This window comes from Castor canadensis, chromosome 11, assembly GCF_047511655.1.
Source record: "Castor canadensis chromosome 11, mCasCan1.hap1v2, whole genome shotgun sequence".
NCBI classification, from domain to species: Eukaryota; Metazoa; Chordata; class Mammalia; order Rodentia; family Castoridae; genus Castor; species Castor canadensis.
In genome coordinates, this window is record NC_133396.1 from 134,609,361 (window position 1) to 134,630,274 (window position 20,914).

The 20,914-nt window shown below is 32.9% G+C and overlaps 1 protein-coding gene across 3 annotated transcripts in view; it reads right to left on the reverse strand.

Moving 5' to 3' along the window:
* Positions 1-10,473: 10,473 nt before the first annotated feature.
* The window catches only part of Cfh (complement factor H), a 68,458-nt gene continuing 58,017 nt past the window's right edge, over positions 10,474-20,914 (reverse strand). The window contains exons 17-22 of one of the 3 annotated variants that reach the window (XM_020168558.2): positions 20,348-20,557; positions 19,532-19,705; positions 18,709-18,885; positions 17,513-17,689; positions 14,303-14,485; positions 10,474-10,925 (exon numbers count right to left, since the gene is read on the reverse strand). In XM_020168558.2, the coding sequence (XP_020024147.2) occupies positions 10,720-10,925; positions 14,303-14,485; positions 17,513-17,689; positions 18,709-18,885; positions 19,532-19,705; positions 20,348-20,557 (1,127 nt within the window). In that variant the 3' untranslated portion in view covers positions 10,474-10,719. The remainder of the gene's footprint in view (positions 10,926-14,302; positions 14,486-17,512; positions 17,690-18,708; positions 18,886-19,531; positions 19,706-20,347; positions 20,558-20,914) is intronic. The other 2 variants (XM_074048729.1, XM_074048730.1) reach the window with 2 other exon arrangements.

The following is a 20,914-nucleotide window of genomic DNA, read 5'->3' on the forward strand; positions in this document are numbered from 1 at the left end:
AGAGGAAGCACATGCTGCTTTTCTCTCTGAGTCTGGATTTCACTTCACATTGTGATCTCCAGTTCTATACATTTATCTATAAATAACAAGATTTTATTCTTCTTTAAATTTGAATTAAACTATATGTGTGTGTATATATACACACATAGAGAGATGCAAAATAGATAGATACATATATAGATCTATATATAATGTATCTATAATCTATCTATATATCTATCTAATCTATCTGTCTATCAATATTTATCTACATATACATACATCTTTTCATCTGTTGGTGGGCACATAGGCTGATTCTATAACTTGGCTACTGTGAATAGTGTCAAATTAACATGGATACACATGAATCTCTATTGTATGTTGACTTTGATGACTTTGGGGTTATATTCGAGAGTGGTATAGTTGGATCATACAGTAGCTTTAGAGGAACTTCCATACTGATTTCCACAATAGCTGCTCTATTTTATGTTTTCACCACCAATGTGTAAATGTTCCTTTTTTTTCCATTTTTCCCTGATTCCACCCCAACATTTATTTTTGTTTGTTATTTATGATCTTCATTCTGTGGTAAGATGGAGTGTCAATGTATCTTTGACTTTAATTTCCCTAATGGTTAAAGATGTTGGGAACCAAAAGCCACAGTCTGACAAGGTCGCTATGGCGTAGCAGTATTCTGACAAGGTCGGAATCTGCAGGTGCACCATGCCTCTATTGTGGTGAGAAGGAACGCTACATTGTTTCTCTTGACTGAAAAGAAGTTTATACTTAGTCAAGGACACTGGCAGTAAAAATACAGGATGGCAAAAACAGAAAGGTTGTAACTAGGTCAGAGTGTTTTGATGTTTAAGTCTCTTCCTCGCTTCTATAAAGCTGGCTGAGAAAAATAAAATTTTGCCAGTTGGTCATCAGCCTGCTGGCCCTGTAGATATGTGTTTTGTCATTCCCTGACTGAATGAGTGAGTCCTTTTGTATGTCCTGTCTTGTTCATTCCTTTCTTGAGCCCTTTTGGGTCAAGGACCTCTGCAATCCCAGCATAAAGATGTTGATTTTATTTTCATGTATTTACTGGCCATTTTTAGTTCTTTTGAGAGCTGTCTATTCAGTTCATTTTTGTAGGTCGATTCTATATTCTTACTATGCTGAACTTGCTTACCAAATCTAAGAGTCCTGTGCTCATTATTCTTTTATGGATAGGATAATATAAGATGCAAATTACTATAATACCTTTTATTTCTTGCTCTTGATTAAAAGCTCCGAGTAGACACACTTCTCATGTTCCTAATTTCAGAGGAAATGGATTCAGTTTTCCCCATATACTGAAATGATTTCAGTACACTGTTGGGTATTGGTTGGTCACGTATAGCCTTTACCATGTTGAGATATGATCAATGTATTCCTCCTGTGGTCTGTGCCTTTATCATAAAGTGATGTTGATTTTTTCAAAGGATTCTCTATCTCAGATGATGATGGTGTGATTTTTGTTCTTGACTCTACTTAAGTGCTGTATTACTTCCATCTGTGTATGTTGAGCCAACCTTACATTCCTGGAATGAAACCCAATTGTACAATGTGTATAATATTTTAAATGTGTTGTTCAATGCAGTTTGCAAGTATTTTATTGAGGATTTTTGCATGTATGTTCATTGAGGAATTTTGTCTATAATTTTCTTTGTGTGTGTATATTTGCATTCCTATCTGTTCTGGGTATCTGTAACTGGATTTGTAAAATGAATTTAGGAGGATATCTTCTCTTTCTATTTCACAAAATAGTTAATGACGATTGGTGTTATTTTTTCTTTAAAGGTCTGATAAAATTCATCCACAAATTGGGTGGTCCTGGTCTTTTAGTTTTTGTTGGGGTAATTATTACTGCTTCAATCTCATAGCTCATTATTGGTCTACTTGTTTGTATCCTCTTGTTCCATTTTGGTAAGCTATATGAGTCTAGAAATTTATCTATATCATAAAGTTTTTGCAATTTATTAGAATATTGGTCTTTCAGCAATTCCCTGATGTTTCTGAGAAATTCAGCACTATCTGTTGAAATGTACCTGTATTGATCTCTAATTTTTAAAATTTGGATCTTCTCTTTCTTTTTTCTTGGTTAGTTTAGCTACAGGTTTGTCAATATTATTTATCTTTTCAAAGAACCAACTCTTTGTTTCATTATCCCTTTATAATGTACATTTTGTTTCTATTTCATTAATTTCAACTTTGGTCTTCATTATTTCTTTCTTTCTACTAATTTTTGGATTGGCTTATTCTTGTTTTTCTATGACCTATGGGTGCATCATCAGGTTATTTATTTAAGAGCTCTGATATTTTAAAATGTAGGCCCCCATAACTTTAAACTTCCCACCTAGATCTACCATTGCTGAATCCCACAGGATCAATAAGTTGTCTTTTCATTTCAATTTGAAGCAATGTTTTTTTTTTTTTTTTTTTGTGGCACTGGGAATTAAATTCAAAGTCTTGCACTTTTTAGGTAGGTACTCAGCTACTTAAGCCAGGTCCCCAACACTTTTTGCTTTAGCTTCTTTTCATATAGGGTCTTGCACTTCTTGTAGGGAGTTGTCTAGGATCATGATTTTCCTACCTAACACCACCATACACTCATTGCTTGTTGAAATGGGGTCTTACTAACTTTTTGCTCAGGATGGCCTTGAACCACAATCATACTAATTAGCTGAGCCCATGTCTGATTAATTCTAAGAATTTTTAAATTTTCCCCACTTATTTTTATAGTGTTGTTCAGTTATCACCTATTGTCTATTTGCTATTGTTTCTCTTGCTTCTCATTTCTAGTTTTATTCTATTATGATCTGAAAAGATAAAATGTATTGCTTCACATTTGTTTTTGTATTTGTTAAGACTTGCTATATGGCCTAAAGTATGGTCAACTTTGGAGAACATTCTATGAGCTTCTGAGAAGAATGTGTATTCCATCATTGTTGTTAGGAATCTTTTCCAGATTCTGTTGTATCTGGTCTTAGACGCAATTTAATGCTGAAGTTTTCGTATTCATTTTTATATGAATGACATATTTATTGTTGAAAGTGGGTATTGAAGTCACACTAGCACTGTATTTGGACCCATCTGTCCATTTATGTCCAGTAGTAGTGATATTGGATGCAAGAATCTTTGGTACAAATGTATTTGTAATTATTATATCTTATTGATATATTATTCCTGCAATTGCTAGGGAATGACCTTCTTTATCTCTTCCAACTCATTTTAGCTTGAATCTATTTTGTCAGACATGAGTATAGCTACTCCTACTTGATTTTTGGTTCCATTTCAGTGGTGTATCTTTTTTCATCCTTTCACTTTTCATTTTTATGGTTTTTTTGCCATTGAAGTGAGTTTCACACACACACACACACACACACACACACAAAAGGTGAATCTTGTTTTTTAATCCAACAAGCCTATCTACATCTTTTCATTAAGTTTACAAACTATTTACATTTAACATTACTATTGAAAGTTATGTACAAATTTCTGTTACATTTTCTGATTATTTTTAAAATTCTGCATTTTTTACTCCTTATTCATCTCAGAAGTTTTTTAATTAAGTGAAAAATGTTGATTCTTATTTCCCTTTTGTTTACTTGTTTTTCTACCAAGATTTATTCTTTTTTGAGTTCTCGTGATTGTGTATAGTTTTCTTCTTCTTGCTCAGAATTCTTTTAAGTATCTTTTGTTATGCTGGATTAGTCCTCTTAAATTGCTTTAGGTTATGCTCATCTTGGAAGGTCATTATTTTTTTTATTTTAAATGTGACCTCTGCTGGATACAGTAATCTTCGTTGCCATTTATTTTCATCCAGGGCTTGAAATACATCAGTCTAAGCTCTTCTCATCTTTAGGGTTTCTGCTGAGAAGTCTGTCATTTTACTGATGGTTTTGCCTGTGTACATAGTTGGCACTTCTGTCAGCTTTCAGTGTTCCTGCATTTTTTCAGTGCTTTTGGCACTTTAACTGTGATATGATGCTAAAATTTAATTAGGAGTTCTTTTCTAGTTATGTTTATTTTGGATTGAAATGTCTCCTGTACCTGAACGCTTATATCTTTTGGTTACCTTTCTTATACCTAAGATTTATGAATTTTGTCTCTTATGTCCCAGAGGTCTTGGATGCTATGGTCATAATATACTATTATCTATTTTTTTCCTTTTTGGTTTGTTTTATATTGTTTTTCTCAGTCTGATTCTCATATAGGGTCTGTTTGGACTAGAGTGAAGGACCTTAGACTTGTCCCTATTATTATTCTATTCTATCACATCAGATTCTATTCATTTTGAAAACCTGCATGATTTGTTTTCCTTTATTGTTGTACTGGGTGGGGGTACATTGTGGCATTTACAGAGGTTCTTACAGTGTATCAAATATATCATAATTGGATTCATTCCTTCCACAGATCTGCTTTATCCCCTCTTCCCCCAATTCCTTCTATAGTTTCAACAGGTACCATTTTTACATTTACATACATGTGTATAGACTCCAACACCCTTTCCCATCATCTCCCCCTCCCACTGGTACCAACCATAATGCAATGATTTATTAGCCTTCAGTTCCTGGTATTCATGCTTCTGCTTGATCTAAGATCTCTTGGTAATGAGTTCTGTTGAAGTTTTTATTTATGAATATCTATTCATTTCTTTTTACAGACATCTCCCAAATTCCATATTATTTTCTTTACACTATTCAGGTATTTGCAATTATTTACAGTCATTGATCATTTTAAAATTAGTGTTCTGAATGATTTATTTATCATTTCATTTGCTTTGATCTCTCTGAATTCAGTTATTGAAACATCATGAAGTTTTGGGTGAGTCATGCTGACTTAGTTTTTTCATATTTCATATTTCTTGTTTTTCTATGCTGCAATTTGCACATCTATTGGAATGGATATAACTGCTGTTTATAAACTCTTTAACAAGGGTTTTAGTGAGCTGCCTTATTTTAAGACACAGCTAACCATACTTCAGTAGTGAGAAAAAAATCGCATTGATGATATCAGCACAAAAACTATCAGCAACATAAATGTAGCATGAAATAATTTCAAAACTTCACTGCATTATTAATAACAATAAGAAAGGAAAGGAGCAAATATAATACAGTTTAACCTAGGAATTCAAAGTACGTAAAGGTAAAAGTAATATTAAGAATGTAACAAAAAAGGAGGTATGAAAGGGAAAAAGACAGATGTAAAATAGGAAAGAAAGGCTTGGGGCATGAGGCATGTGGTAGAGTGCCTGCTTAATAAGCTTGAGGCTCTGAGTTCAAATCCTAGTACCAACACTGAAGAAATAGGAAAGAAAGAAAGGAAAAGAATATGAGATATACATGTGGGAAAATAGTGAGTAAAATACAACACAGTTCCAAAACAAAATGGTCAAAGAAAGAAAAAATAGTATTCTTTCTTCATGATGAGGAGATGCAGATATCTGTTTCCTAGGCCTGTGGTTCTTAGTTGTCCAGATACCAAGTGTTAGATGTGTCTTCTTCCATCTTAAACAGGTCAAGCAGACTAGGCTGTATGAAGACTGAGACTTCCCTGCCTGCTAGAGACAGCAAGACAATGTCTACTTCATGGCTACATTCACAGACATGACTTGTGTATGTGTATCCTGCATGCAGAGCTTCGCAGGAGCCACTGTCACCCACTAAGTCTGCACAACCCTCAGTGAGTGCCCCCAAATTTGAAGCCACTACACCCAAATTTCATCTGTTGAGATGGAGTCTCATGATCCTTTTTGCCCAGACTGGCCTTGAACTGTGATCCTCCTGATGTCAGATTCCTGCTCAGCTAGGATGAACAAGTGTGCTCAGCATATCCAGGTATTGTTTGAGAGGGTGGTGTTAAATATTTACTGCCCCTCATGGCCTGGATCTTCAGTTCTCCTGATCTGAGTCTGCCATGTAGCTAGGAATACTCTTCTCAGGTTTCCATTTATCTCTGTTTTTATCCATTCCTTCAGATATTGCACATGCATTTAAAATGATAATAAGCATAGGAAGCTTATTTTGTAAGTCAGTCTGATGTTAGTGAATTCCCCCCTTTTTTGTTATCGCAGAAAGTCTTTATTTCTTCAGGATAAATTTTTCTGGGTATTCTTGCATAACAGTGTTTTATTTCCTCAGAATTTTGACTATGTCTTCTCTGTTATTACTGCCCTGTAAAGTGTCTCCTAAGAAAAATACTGTTACTTTAATAGTCATTCCTATATAACACCACTTCTTTTTTGTCATTTTTAGAATCCGTTTTTCTTCAAGTTTTAAAAGTTTCATTAATATGGCAATAGGCAGTATCCATGTGACATTAATTTGAAGGACTCAGCATGTAAGATCTATGCAGGTAAGGAGGCCACACCTAATTTCAAAGGAAGTATGTAATAGCCTTGGAGCTCAAGCAGAGACTTGTCAAAGGGGGAGAGCCACCTCAGAAAGTTCCCACAAGAATAATGCCACGCAAATATTTGGGATCAGAGGCAGAACTACAGTAAAAGTAGCCACTAGGGCATTGAGTAATAGCATAGAGTATCATATTGATTTTGGACTTGTCCACAATTTGAGTATTCCTTATCTAAAATGTTAGAGATTGTATCTTTGCAAATTTTGGAATATTTATATACGCATATATTATAGTTGGGACCTTACATTAAACAGAAAGTTTCTTTATGTTACATATATACTTTGTAAATATATCCTCAAGGTAATTTTATATAATATTTTAAATAATTGTGTATAAGAAACAAGATTCATGGTGTGGAACTATCCAATTATTGTGTTGGTATTCAGACAATTTTAGATTTGAAGAATTTCAGAAATTTGAATTTTTTTTTTCTTCCAGATTTTTTTTATTCATATATGCATAGAAATTTAAACTTTTTATGGTAAGGATGTTCAACCTCTGTGTGGCTTTCTTCTCTTGAGGTAATTTCTTCTATAATTAATTTGTTGAAGACTATTTTTAATCATAAAAAGATGTTGACTGTTCTCACATTCTAATTATTGAGATAATGGTGTGTTTTGTGTACTTCATTCTATTAATGTAGTGAATAACAGATTAATTGGCGTATGTAACCAACCTTGAATGCCAGACATAAATTACATATAATAATGATTTATAATCCATTAAATGTGCTGTTGAATTCAGTTTGCTAGTTGACATCTTTTGCATCTATACTCATCAGAGAGATTCATCAGATATATTCATTAGACATATTGGGTTACTTTCTTTTTGTGTCCTTTGGTGTTGGGATAATGTTGGTCTCATAAATATGTGTGGAATTGCTTCCTCCTCTTCAATTTCTTGGAAGACTTTGAAAAAATCTTAGTGTTAATTTTTTTTCAAGTTTAGGGTTAATTTTTTTATTATTTCTTTTATTCATATGTGCATACAATATTTGGCTCATTTCTCCCCCCTTCCGCCTGCTCCCTCCCTTTCCCTCCACCCCCTCCATCTTTCCCCTTAACCCCTCACTACCAGGCAGAAACTATTTTGCCCTTATCTCTAATTTTGTTGAAGAGAGAGTATAAGCAATAACAGGAAGAAACAAGTGTTTTTGCTGGTTGAGACAAGGATAGCTATACAGGGAGTTTACTCACATTGCTTTCCTGTACATATGTGTTACATTCTAAATTAATTCTTCTTGAACTAACCTTTTCTCTAGTTCCTGGTCCCCTTCTCCTATTATTTTTTTAAATGTTTGGTAGTATTCAGAAGGGAAGACTTCAGATCCTGGGCTTTTCTTCCATGAGAAATTTTTATTACTGACTCAATTTATTTTCTCACTACTGGTCTGCTTAGAGTTTTTATTTATTTGTGATTCAGTCTTTGCAGATTGTATGTGTCTATAATAAAACCATTACTTCCAAGTTATTCATACTGTTGGTGTAAATTGTTCATAGTAGTCTCATGATATTTTGTAATTCTGTGCTATCAGATGTAATGTCTCCTTTGCCAGTTCTGAAATGTTTATTGATTTTGATTATTTCTTCCAAAAATTATCTCCTAGTTTTGCTGATGCCAAGTGTTATTTTTCTATTCTCCATTTCATTTCTTTCTGTTCTGAAACTCATTTCCTTCCTTCTATTACCTTTGTATCTGTTTGCTCTTGATTTTCTTGTTCTTTGAAATAAAAAGTTAATTTGAGATCTTTCTTTGTAGTTCAATTAATTATGCAGCTTATTTAGTTTTGTAATTAAAACATAAAGTTCTCTCTTAGAACTGCTTTTGCTCCATCTCATAGGTTTTAGTATATTTGGTTTTAACATTTATATCAAATTGCTCTTGTTATTTTTTCTATTTTTTATTATGATGTTTGGAAAAATTATCTAATAGAATTTCACTATTATTAATTTTTGAGACTTTTTTGGCCCAACATATTCATCCCAGAGAATGTCTTACACACACTTGATAATATTCATGTCCTATTCTTATTAGAAGGCATGGTCTGCAAAGGTCCTATAGGTCCAGTTTGTCCATCATATAGCTCAAATCCAGTGTTTCTTCATTGATTTCCATCTGGATCACTTATCCACTGTTTAAAGTAGGACATAGAAGTCCCTTATGTTAAAGTATTGCAATCTATTTCTTCTTCAGATCTATTGGTGTACACTTTTTCTAGTTAGCATATATTCATTGTCCAGGGTTTTTTTTTAATAGGCTTATGCTATACATTGATTAGATCACTGCCTCTATGCCCCACTTAAAGCAATTACAAGAGGTATCATTGTTCTATTTCATCAACCATACTCCCTCACCGTAAGCTCCTTCATTCACCCTTCCCCAAGTACCCTCCACACACACTGAGTCTATGGGATTCATGCCATATTTTAAAACACCTCAGAGAGCTTCCTTTTCCTTTCCACCTAGCTGGAATATATCAACATGGCAGCTTCTAAGAAACAGAGAGTGAGCCCAGCCCATCCACAAAATCAGTTGGAGCCTTGGTCTTGGACATCTCAGTCTCTAGAATAGTAACTATGTGTGTTTAAATAACACACAGAGTTGATAGTATATTGTTATATTATCCCTTTGACCCAAAGGGACAAAGGCAAGTATTAATGTTAAACACAAGGATTACTCAGTTATCTAATAAATTTCTCCTAAAATTGAAAAACTTTTCTCTTCACAACTCAGGTAATTCATCTAAATCACGATCTCAAAAAAGGGACAGCTTTGGAACATAAGGCATGTGAGTTTGTGCAATGAGATTACAACATATCTGCTTAAACTATTTACATGTTATTTTTTATATCTATAATTTTACCTAAAAGACATTAACATTTTGAAAAATTAAAATTATTTCTAGTCAAAAGTGATTGTAACTAATTAAGGCTGCTTGAAGTATATGAACAAAAATTACATTTGAAAATATTGTTTTGAAATTTCCAAAAATAAAAAATAAAGTTCTATGTCAACTTTTCTAAACCAAAATACATCTAAATATTACTTGACTTTAAGGTAATTACAAATGAGGTTCTTAGACTCCTTCACATGGATTGCTTTGCTTATTAGACATTCTTATTTTAACATAGCTTTTTCTTATGGTTCAAAACTGATTGTGTTAATGGTAGAAAACTGGACAATGCAGATAAGTCCTGATACTCTTTAATTTCCAATGGGGGTTGCAGCCTGATTAATTTAAGTTAACTTGAAAATATTCTAATTTGAAAATGCATTTAATATAAATAGCAAACCATATATCAGAGCTTGGAAACACAGTATACCCTGAAGAGTTGTTTGTTGACCCTGATGATCAAATAGCTATTTGGGAGCTGTGGTCATTATTGCTGCTCAGTATCAGAGAATATCATACCACATATTTCTAGCCAGGGAAGAACATCAAAATTCAAATTACTGTTTTGCTGAATGCATATTATTTTTACAATATAATAAGGTTAAAAAATTGTGAGTTTGACCACCATAAGTTGGAGTTTGTCTTTCTAAAAGAATTAAGCAAGTCTTAAGTTTATAATCTCTAAAGCAAATATAATTTTTACATATTTTATTACATTTCCTGCCTATCATTTTTTAATAAATTATAATCCAGAGAACAAGTCTATGTGTGTTGTTTGTGTGTGATTATAACATGTACTTTTATAATTTTTATACCAATATTATGATAGTTATAAAATCATTTACTCAATTAAATTTTAATTCCTATGATTATTTGCATTATTAAATGTGCTAGATTGATGTACTTTAGGAGTTCATACATGTCATAATTTTTACATTTATTTATTGATAGATAAGTTATAAGTGGTAACTAATTTATTAATAATATAAGATATGACTTAGTTTGGCTTTTACATATTGGTGAAGTGATATAATTTTAAAGGTCAAAATAATAGCTTTTGCATTTACTGTGAAATAAAGACTTCAGGGAAACTATGTAGAAAACTTAAGAGATAATTAGGAGAATGATGGATACAGATAAGTCCTGAAGTAACTACATCAAAGTCTTGCCATAGAGGTTTTATTACTAGGACACAATATTTTGGTTCACCAAGTTTTAATGCAGTGCTTATTAAAGTGTGGCAGTGGTCTCTCAGATGCTAAATTCATCACCACATATCAATACAAATGCATTTTATGAAAACAAAACAAAACAAAACAAGAGCAAATAAATGATACTTCAAAATAGAGACCTGGAATAATAATGAAAAATTCTGTACAAAGGCACACATATTAATTAGAGCAAAACATTTAGCCATAACTTCTTGTGCACATGGGATACTCCAGTTTACCATCATTACACATTGTGCGAAATGGTTTGGATGGTGTTGGACGATATCCATATTTACACTTGAATTCAACCATTGACCCTGATGGAGAATAAAGCTTTTGTTTTCCTATCCACTTGAACATTATGTTTTTATTTTCCATTATTTCTTCTGATATTACACATGCATCTGAAAGAGAAAAATGACCACAAAATATGAAATACCATATAAATCTTCTATAAATACTGCCAAATATTTGAGTAGAATGTTTGATAATGCTTTGGGAATTCTTTCTCAAAACGCTTTCCAGGCAAACTCTGTAAAAATATCATATAGAATAAAAGATAAAAATGCTACTAAAAAGAAGTCAAAATATGTGCTAATGGGGGATAAAAAGATTTTACTATCAAAGAGTCATAATGTCAATTATGATGTTAAGGGCTCTCCATTTCAGAGTCTTTCACTGAAAGGACACAAACTAAGTTGTAAGAGGTAATTTATAGCAAGGTGACTGTAGTTAAGAATACTGTATTTTTACTTGAAATTACATATGAAAGCAGAATTTAATTGTCTTCAAAATACACATGTGAAATGGTAAGTATGGATAGTAATTCATATAAAATCGTTTTTATTTTGATACTTATTTCACTATAGTATATAAAGTAAATATATTGGTCTCCTGAAGGAAATGGGGTAAAAGCTCATCCTCCAGACAGCAACTGATACTTGAGGGTACACCACCACAAAAACATCGGGAAGAATGCCTGGTTCCTGCTGCCACATCACCATTGTAGTTCCTAATGCCATTCTCCCCTACACCATCTGACCATGCAGGACTGTGAAGTCTGGAAGTGAATGTCACAGTGGGGTGCTATCGTTTCCACCACTGCTTATCACCTTGTAACACTAGGTGTCATAATCCTGACCAGTCAGAAAACAAATGTTTCAGAACTTCCAGCACTGGAAGTCTGCTAGTACCTGAGACCCTTAAAAGTAACAGAGTTAGAATTCACAGTCTCTAAGGCAACCTCTATCACCTGACTGAGGCCACCACATCCATGGGCAGATTTCCCACACAGTGAGCACCACATCCTCTGTTGTCTGAACTGCTGTGAGTATCCTCATTCTTGTGTGGCTCTCAGAGAGTGGTACACATTGTGCCCAAAGTCATTATTTATAGTCAAAGAAGGCTTAGGGAGGTTATGCTGTGGTGCTGAGCTGGAAACAGCTCTAACACTGAGTAACAAATTGACACACCAAGACACATCTTCAGGAGAAAGCTTCTAACTAAGGAAGTCACACCAATGTGGCAGAGATCACCGATCCATCAGATGTGTGAATGTTGTTGCAGAAATACAAGAGTATGAAAAATTAAGGCAACAGGACACCTCTCTAGTAACTCACTTCAAAGTTAATGAAGTAAATGAAATGCTGGATAAAGTTTTTAAAGAATGATTTTTAAAATGTAAATGAATTCCAAGACAACACAGATAAACAAGTGAAAGAAGACAATGGAGGAAATGAATCAGAAATTTATGAAAGAGGTAGAGTTCGAAAATTAATCAAACAGAAACTTTGGAAATGAAAAACTCATGTTCAATAAACATCCTGTTGAGACTGTCAACAGACTAGCTAAAGTGCAAGAAAGACTATTTGAACCTGAAGACAGATATTTTAACATATATCAAGCAGACAGAGCGAGAGGGAGAAAGAGAGAAAAAAGAGAGAGAGAGAAGACAAAAGAGAGAAGAGAGCTTTAAAGTCTTTTGGAGCACCACTGAACAAACAAATTTCTTTATTTTCAATATATCCAAAGGAAAAGAGGAAAAAGGTATGGGTACAGATCACTTGTTCAATGACAGAATAGCTAAACTAGAATTTTTGCTAGAGCAATTAGAAGAGAGAAAGCATACAATAAGAAGGGCATAAGTCAAATTGTCCCTGTTTGAAGATAATATGACTCTCTATATGGGAAATCCTATCAAAGATAAAAGAACTAGTAACAAGATTAGAAAAGTAGCAAGATACTATATCAACATAGTAAAATCAGTGCTTTTCTAGATAGCAATAGTCAATTAGTTGAAAATTAATGAAACAAATCTCATTCCCAATAGTTCCAAAAATACAATGTAGCAATAAATTCAGCAAAAAGGATTGAAAGTGCTCTACTATCAAAATTATAATAACTTGATGAAGGAAACTGAAGAAACCAAAAATTGAAGGGATCTCCCATATACATGGATTGGAAGAATTAAGTGTTAAAATGCCCATGCTACCTCAGGTAACATAGAGTTAATATCTAGAATATATGAAGAATCCAAGAAGCTTAATAAGAAGGCTGTTATCCAACTAGAAGCAGGGAAATAACCTAAATAGAAAAATTTAAAAAGCAAAAATACAAATAGTCAACAAATATATGAAAAATTCTTAACATCACTAGCCATCATGGAATTGTAAATCAAAACCACAATTAGATATCATGTCACCCATTTAGAATGGCTTTTACAAAAAAAAAACAACTGAAAATATTAAGCGCTCATGAGCTTGTAGAGAAAAAGGAACTCATACACTGCTGGAGTGTGTAGCTTAATATAGCCCATTATGGAGAAAATATGGAAATTCCTCAAAAAGCTAAGACTAGATCATCCACATATGATCCTTGTTTCCCTCTTTTGGGGAATTATGCAAAGAAATGAAGTCAGTGTACCAAAATTGGCACATCTCTGTCTATTGCACAAGTATTCACAATAACAGACAAAAAAGGTTGAATTTTTAAAGAAAAATCCAACCAACCTATCTACATCTTTTAATTTTTTAAGCAACTTACATTTAAGATTATTATTGAAAGTTATGTACAAATTCCTATTTTATTTTCTGATTGTTTTGAATATTCTGCATTCTTTCTTGCTCCCTATTCATCTTAGAAATTTTTTATTTCGTGAAAAATGTTGATTCTTTTTTCCCATTTGTTTGTTTTTCTACCAAGATTTATTCTTTCTTGAGGTCTTGTGATTGTGTATATGTTTGTTCTCCTCTTGCATCCCTCTTTTGGGAGTGCATCCAAAGAAATGAATTCAGCATACCCAAACCAGAAGACTCATGTCTATTGCACAACTATTCACTAAGCAATGATCTGGAATCAGCCTAGATGCCCATCAACAGATGAATTAATAAAGACAATGTGGTATGTTCATATAATGGAATATTGTCCAGTGTGGCTCTACTGATAGAGCACCCACCTAGCAGGGATGAGACCCTAAGTTCAAACCCCAGCCCCTTCAAAAAAAATAAGAAGGAAAATATGAATATGGAAATCAATACATTTTAATCACAAATTTAAAATTAAAGTGTAATTCAAAAATTGTAGCATTACTATACCATGGATACATATATTTTTCTTTGTCAATCAAATATTTTTAAGTAAAAAGAGTTCCCAAATCTGTAACATTTGGTACTTGAATATTCAGCAAAATAGTTATTTGTTACTCTGTAAATATTCTATTATGAACAGTAGAATATGTAATCATTACAATGATTTTCTCAGGAGCCTGGAGTTTTGTACTTACTTAAACATTTGGGTGGTTCTGACCACTGTCCATTTCTGCATGTTATTTTCTTGTTTCCCTGAAGTTGATACAAGGACTGGCATTGATATTCAACTGAAGAATATGGTGCATATGCAGGCAATGGGAATGAAGTAATGTCTCCATTGTCAATAGGTGGAGGAGGTCCACATTTTCCTGTAGAGTCTAAAAAATATCATTTGATTTATTGAGAGACTAAATCAATGCACAGGTAATAATATAATGTCAATACAAATACAGCGTACTATGTAATATCAGCACTTTTTTATTTCTGGTTACAGAAATGATTGCTTGAAGAATTTCTATTATATAAATAGGGAGTTACAGTTTTCAGCTTATCTTTTCACCACTGAGGCACATATAAAGTAATAAATGTGTTTACTTTGCAAAGTTGCAGTATTAAAAATGGTTGAACAAATAAATGCTGAGCAGACAGATATCTGAGACAAGGGTTCATATTCTTACATATAACATGTTGTGATATTTATTCTACCTCTAATCAAAGGAATACAAATTCAGAAAATGTAAAGGGAATTGTTACCTTTCTTACATGGTAAAAAAAAATTCTACCTTTTCCTTCGGCTAAGTAAATACAACTAAAAATATTGGAAGTATTATTTTTAAGGAACTATAATACTCTGGAAGAAAAGAAAATTCAGCGTGGCTAGGAACTTCAGGACTCAAACACACTGCAGTGTGCTATTTGAGTTCTATATTGAGCTCCTCTGTATTCTCATGGGGAGCTGGAGAACTATACACTCCGGAAAGCTATCAGGATCCAATAAAGAAAAAAAAAATCCCAAGAAGAGTCTATCTGTTTACCCAGAGGGCGAGGAAGAAGCAATCCAGCAAGACAAGTCTTTTTGCAACAAGATACTACCTAAGCTAGAAAAGACATCAAAGGATATCAATGTCCAGCCTCTATCCTTTGTGATAACACAAGCAACTCACAAATTGAGGTGGCAAAACTCACTCCCAATTACTATCTTATCAGTGGAAGACAAGTGGGAAACCTAAACTTACACCCAACATTGTGGTAAGGGAAGCCTGGTAAATAAGAAATGTAAATGAAATGTGAATCTCAAAATATAATACTGAATGTGCCTACAATAAAATTAAAAATCACTCATCAAAAAATCTTCAAACCTTCAATACAGAAAAGGCAATAAATACATGCACTGATATTACAAAGATGTTGAGAATAATAGTCATTTGTTTTTTAAAAAAACATAAGAATTGTAGAACTGAAGATAAAACAGAAATTAAAAAATATAACTCATACATGGACTTAAAAGGCTGAAGATGATAGAGGTTAAAACTGTATAGACTTGAAGAAAGAACAATAGAAATTAGTCTAGAAATTGACTGAAAAACTAAAACTGAACCTAAAACTAAATCCTAAAACAGGATGCTTCTTGAGAAGACTTTAGAAGAAAACAAAAAGTTGAATAGTAGGAGAGAAGGGTATTTTTTGAGAAAACAATGAAAAAATTGGGAAAGAGGCAAAAAATGCAATCAAGAAGTTTAATGAACTCCAACATGATAAATTCAATGAAACTCATGCTACCACATATCATAATGAAACTGAAGACAAAATGTTTTGAAATAAGCAAAATAGAAACTGTGCCTCACCTACTGTAGAACGAGATTCAAATAAAAGTTGGTTTGTCATCCACGACCATGGAGATCGCAGGAATTGGAAGAAGGGAATTGTGAACCTCAAATTCTACCTTCACTGACTCTATCCTTTTGAATAAAGGCATAAATGAAAACATTCTCAGACAAAACAAGACTAAGAGAATTTGTCTCCGGCAGTTGCCTTTCTTTAACTTATATTATTTTTATTGGTATATATTAATTGTACTAGCAAAGAATATATTTTGATCATATTCACCCTTTCACTACTCTCTCTTATCTCCTTCTGTTTCCCTGCTTTTACCTCCTTAGTAAACGGCCTCGCAGCAGAGTTACCTTTAAAGTATAATTAAAGGAATTCTTCAAATAAAGCTAAACGGTAACAGTTGGTGTTTGAGACTTCATGAGGGGAAAAAAACAATATAATTGATAAAAAGAAAGGTACATAATGTAATAGACTATGTTTCTTATCTTTCTCCTCATGAGTTTGCTTAACTGTGTTTGATCTTAGAGGCAAAATTATATCATTTGATAATGGTGTTCAATGTACATGCAGGAAATACTAAAGGTATTTTCATTTGCAATGTGGGAAGGGTAAACCGATTTAAGCAAAAGTTTCCATATTTGAATTGAAGTATAAAATATTGACACTAGTAGAGAATAGTATTAGTACCTAGAGGAACAATTTTTAAAATGCATAGAGGTGCACTCAGAAACAATAAGATAAATCTAAATAAATTTCTTTAAAATCATCCCCTAAAAAAGGGAGGAAAAGAGAAACAGGACCAAAAAACATAGAACGCAAATACAACAAACAAAATGACAGACAACCTTAACATATTGATAATTACTTTGCACATAAATGACCTAAATACATCAATGAAATGATTGAGAATAGCAAGATGGATTGGTAAGCGAGACTCAACCATATGCTGTATCTATCAAATTAACTTCAACAGCAAAATAGGTACAATAAAATTAAAGAAGAGAAAAATACCAGGGAAAATTAATGTTAAAAATGGAAATGGATGATATAATGTCTCCATTGTTAGTTTTCCTTATTTCCTGAGCTCTCCATATTGGAGTGCTCATGACTAAGTACCCAACACTTCTTTTTGTTCATACAGAAATCCACAAGATGACCTCAGCCAGTCACATACCTTCAAATATTATATACTGAAGATGCCAAAAGTTATATCAGATTCTATGATTGATCATCTACTACATATGCCACATCTCACATTGGGTATATATTTAGGACTGTCAAATGTGCATAATGTATTTTTATATACTTATTCCTCAGGAAATAACAATGTCTCAATGATTAAGATGAGGAACTTCCCTTAGTTAGAACTTTTCCTTCAATATACTGGATCTATCTTGCAAAAAATATGTAATATTTCCTGGCTCAATTCACAATGAGAATAAAACTTTTAGCCATACCATTTTATTTGCATACAAAAATATTTTTGATAAGAATTACTCCACTTTATTTTTATCAACATATTTTATTCTAATTATAGCCTCTAAGAAATATTGGGGAATATGATACTTTACCTTTGCATTGAGGTGGTTCGGTCCATGTTCCATTTAGACACATCACCTCTACTTCCCCAAATATTTCAAAAGGTTTGTTACATTCATAACGTACTCTCTCACCAGATTGATATTTGACCATCTGTCTTGATATTATTGTAGCATTTTTCACTCTGGGTGGATTCACACAGGAATTATCTAAATAGAAAAAAAAAGTTGTCCACCCAGTGTCCATTTTGAGTAGCCAGTCAATGAATAAAATTCCAAACATAGTTCAAGGGTGGTTGAATATCAGCAGATAAACTATCATGACGGATGTGAGGGCTTTTAGTAAATTTTGGTTAATATTGAAGAATAAAAGATAGAGTGTTCACATCCTTAAATCTCTTCTCCATCCTTCACGAGAACACTGACAGACATTTTCTCACTTTGAAGCCAGTGTAAATGAATGGTTTCATGGACATTTCTCTTTGAGTTTAGTAGAATAAATATTACAAGTTATGTAAATGCAAGATGAATTGAGAAATTGCAAAAAATCAGAATGAAGAGATTATGTCTTCATTCTTGGGCTGCAATCATTGTGTTTTTAATTATAATTTTAGCACCTTAAAAATAAGCATTAATGGGCAAGTCCATGAAAACTAATTTGAGAATTAAGAATATAATTTGAAGAATGCCACAGTTAAAAGAAGAGAAAGATGACCAAATAAAAATCCTAATTGAAGATGTGAGAAAATAATAGAACAATAAGTCTATAATTGTAAAAACAATTATTTAATAATTTATTTTAAAAAGAATATTATGATGAGCAATGTGTAATTAATCTAAGAGTTTTAGGTGCATGGTTAGTAATGAAAGCTTATAGTAAGGATTCCCAAAATGAGGTGTGCATAAAATCCCCTGTAGGACTTGATAACACATTTCCAAGGTCCCCCCTCTAGACTTTTGGAATGAATAATTTTAGGGTGAGCTCATGAATTTTAATTTACATTTGGAAAAACCTATTCAAAGATACAGATGGTGTTGGTCAAAGGACCACACTTTGAGAACCACTGAGCTATCAGATTAGCCATTAGATATTCAATTTCACTTTCATTTTAAACATAAATCTAGTTCGTCTTGACTTAAAAATGAATCATGCTCATTGTTCATGATGCTAGACAAATGACATCTCCTAGGACACTTTAATAATTGGCTTTAAAAGTCCATTAAACTACCTATGCATGTTGGCTCTCCTATCCATTTGCCATTAATACATGTAACAGTGTTGGATCCATTCAATTGGTAATGTGGTGGACACTTGTAAGTCAGTTGTTCTCCTGAGCTATATGAGTCCTTCCTCTGTCCTGTGAGTATGGCAATCCCGACTCTGGGTAAATTAAAGCAATCTGTTCCTGAAGGAAAAAGAATATTATGTTTTTAGAGTCAAACTTAAAATACATATCTAATACTATATTCTAAAATTATATTTGCTATGCTACAACCAATCATTACCACGCTACATATGTCCCCAATTTCCACTTAGTTGCATTCAACTGTCCTAAATATATAAAAGGTATAATGGGAATGATGCTGGATGCCTGAAAAAATACAGTGGTTAAAATTATTAAGATCACACTTTCTTGTAATAAAATTATTTATCTCATACTTGCCAATGATATATGAATTTATACTTTTTCCTTTAATCAAATGTAAGTTATTTATAATGACATTACAAAGTTTAGGAAATACATAGTAGTAGCAAAATGCCTGATTGACTTGTCAATGGATTGATGAGTAGAGTAATCTGTGCTGCAGCAGTACAGATAAAAAGTCTGAGAATGTCTCAGAGTGTGCTGAAAGTTCACACAAGATGACATGAAAATGAAGTAATTTTTCTTAAGATGTCACACTTTTTCTTTTTCTTTTATTACTCAGCATCCAGGATCTACAAGAGATAACTTCAGGAAATTCTGGAATTACAGCTTACTTTCTTATTTGTACCCTTTATCCTTTGAATTAAGTTTTCTGTCTCACACAATAAAATTAAATATACTGTACTTATGCATTCTGGTGCAGTGGACCATTTTCCTCCTACACATTTAATGAATGCAGGTCCATCAATTCCAAACCCTTCTGAACAATCGTATGTAACTTCTTCTCCATATTGGTAACTGTCTAACTGGCGAGACACAGCACCATCACGGATCAAAGGTGGAGGACCACACGGAAGTCCTACAAAGCACAATGACAGCAACGTGATGAAATTTATCTATTTTTCTGCCAACTCTGGTATTCTCTTGTATATGCCTATTTTCATATTTAGTAATTCTTGAAAGGAATGACAAAAATAATAGCTGCTATGACATCACAGAGATGGCACACAAATGTGCCCTTAATCTATCTGTCTTGTTGTCTGTTCATCTGTCAGAACCTCAGCAAGAACTTGGAATCAAAAATGTCAATACATTTAAGAGATAACCAAAGCTTCTGTTATTAATCAGGAAACACTGAGCACTAATCATCCTAAGGAAGGTAGCACACACTGTAAAAAATAAGAAGGGACATTGAGGGAAAAACATTAAAAAATATTTCAAACCCTGGTGATAAAGAAAACACTATGATTCAAATGAATATACAAATTTAAATGACTACCCACCATGTTTTTCAAATGCCAGAATTAAAACTAACTCTGTAATGAACCAAAAAAGTTAACAAAACCATTGAATCAATTGTGCAAAAAACTTTGTAATGCTGAAATATATAAATGATTTTAAAGATAGCAATCTAAATTGTACTCTCCCCTGATTTTGCCAATAATTTGTTTTTAATGATTTGTTCTAAAAATACAGAATTCAAGTTTTATTCTGTCCTTACCTACACATAGAGGTGGAGAGCTCCATTTTCCCATGTGGCATGTTACTGCACCTTCCCCAGATAATCTGTAGCCACCCTCGCAAATATAATTTAACTTAGAGCCATGTTCATGAACTCTGGATTCAATTGCTTCTTTCCTTTCTTCTGAAAATCTAGAGTATTCAATGGTTCCATGGTTTATATCAGGTGGTTGAGAACATGGAATTTTTTCTATAGGAAGAACAGAAATCAAATAGCCAAGTAAAAATAAAATGTTTAAATTGAAAAATAGAATCAAATACTATTCGGATTCTGTCTCCACAGTATCTATATTGTCATTCTCTTTTTCAATATCCCCTTTCATGTGTGTTCTATTGATTATGTGGAGTAACTATTAATGAAGGGAAATCTGATCTGATACTTACATATTGTCCCAAAGTGTCTGTATTTTGCTCCCAGAAGTGAAAGGTGATTGATTAATACTTGGATCATAATTTATAGTTTTAGTTTACAATTTATAATTTATAGTGAAAGCATAGTAGATGGAGAGAAAAGTCTTCATTTTTGTTCATTTGTGTAAAGCACTGG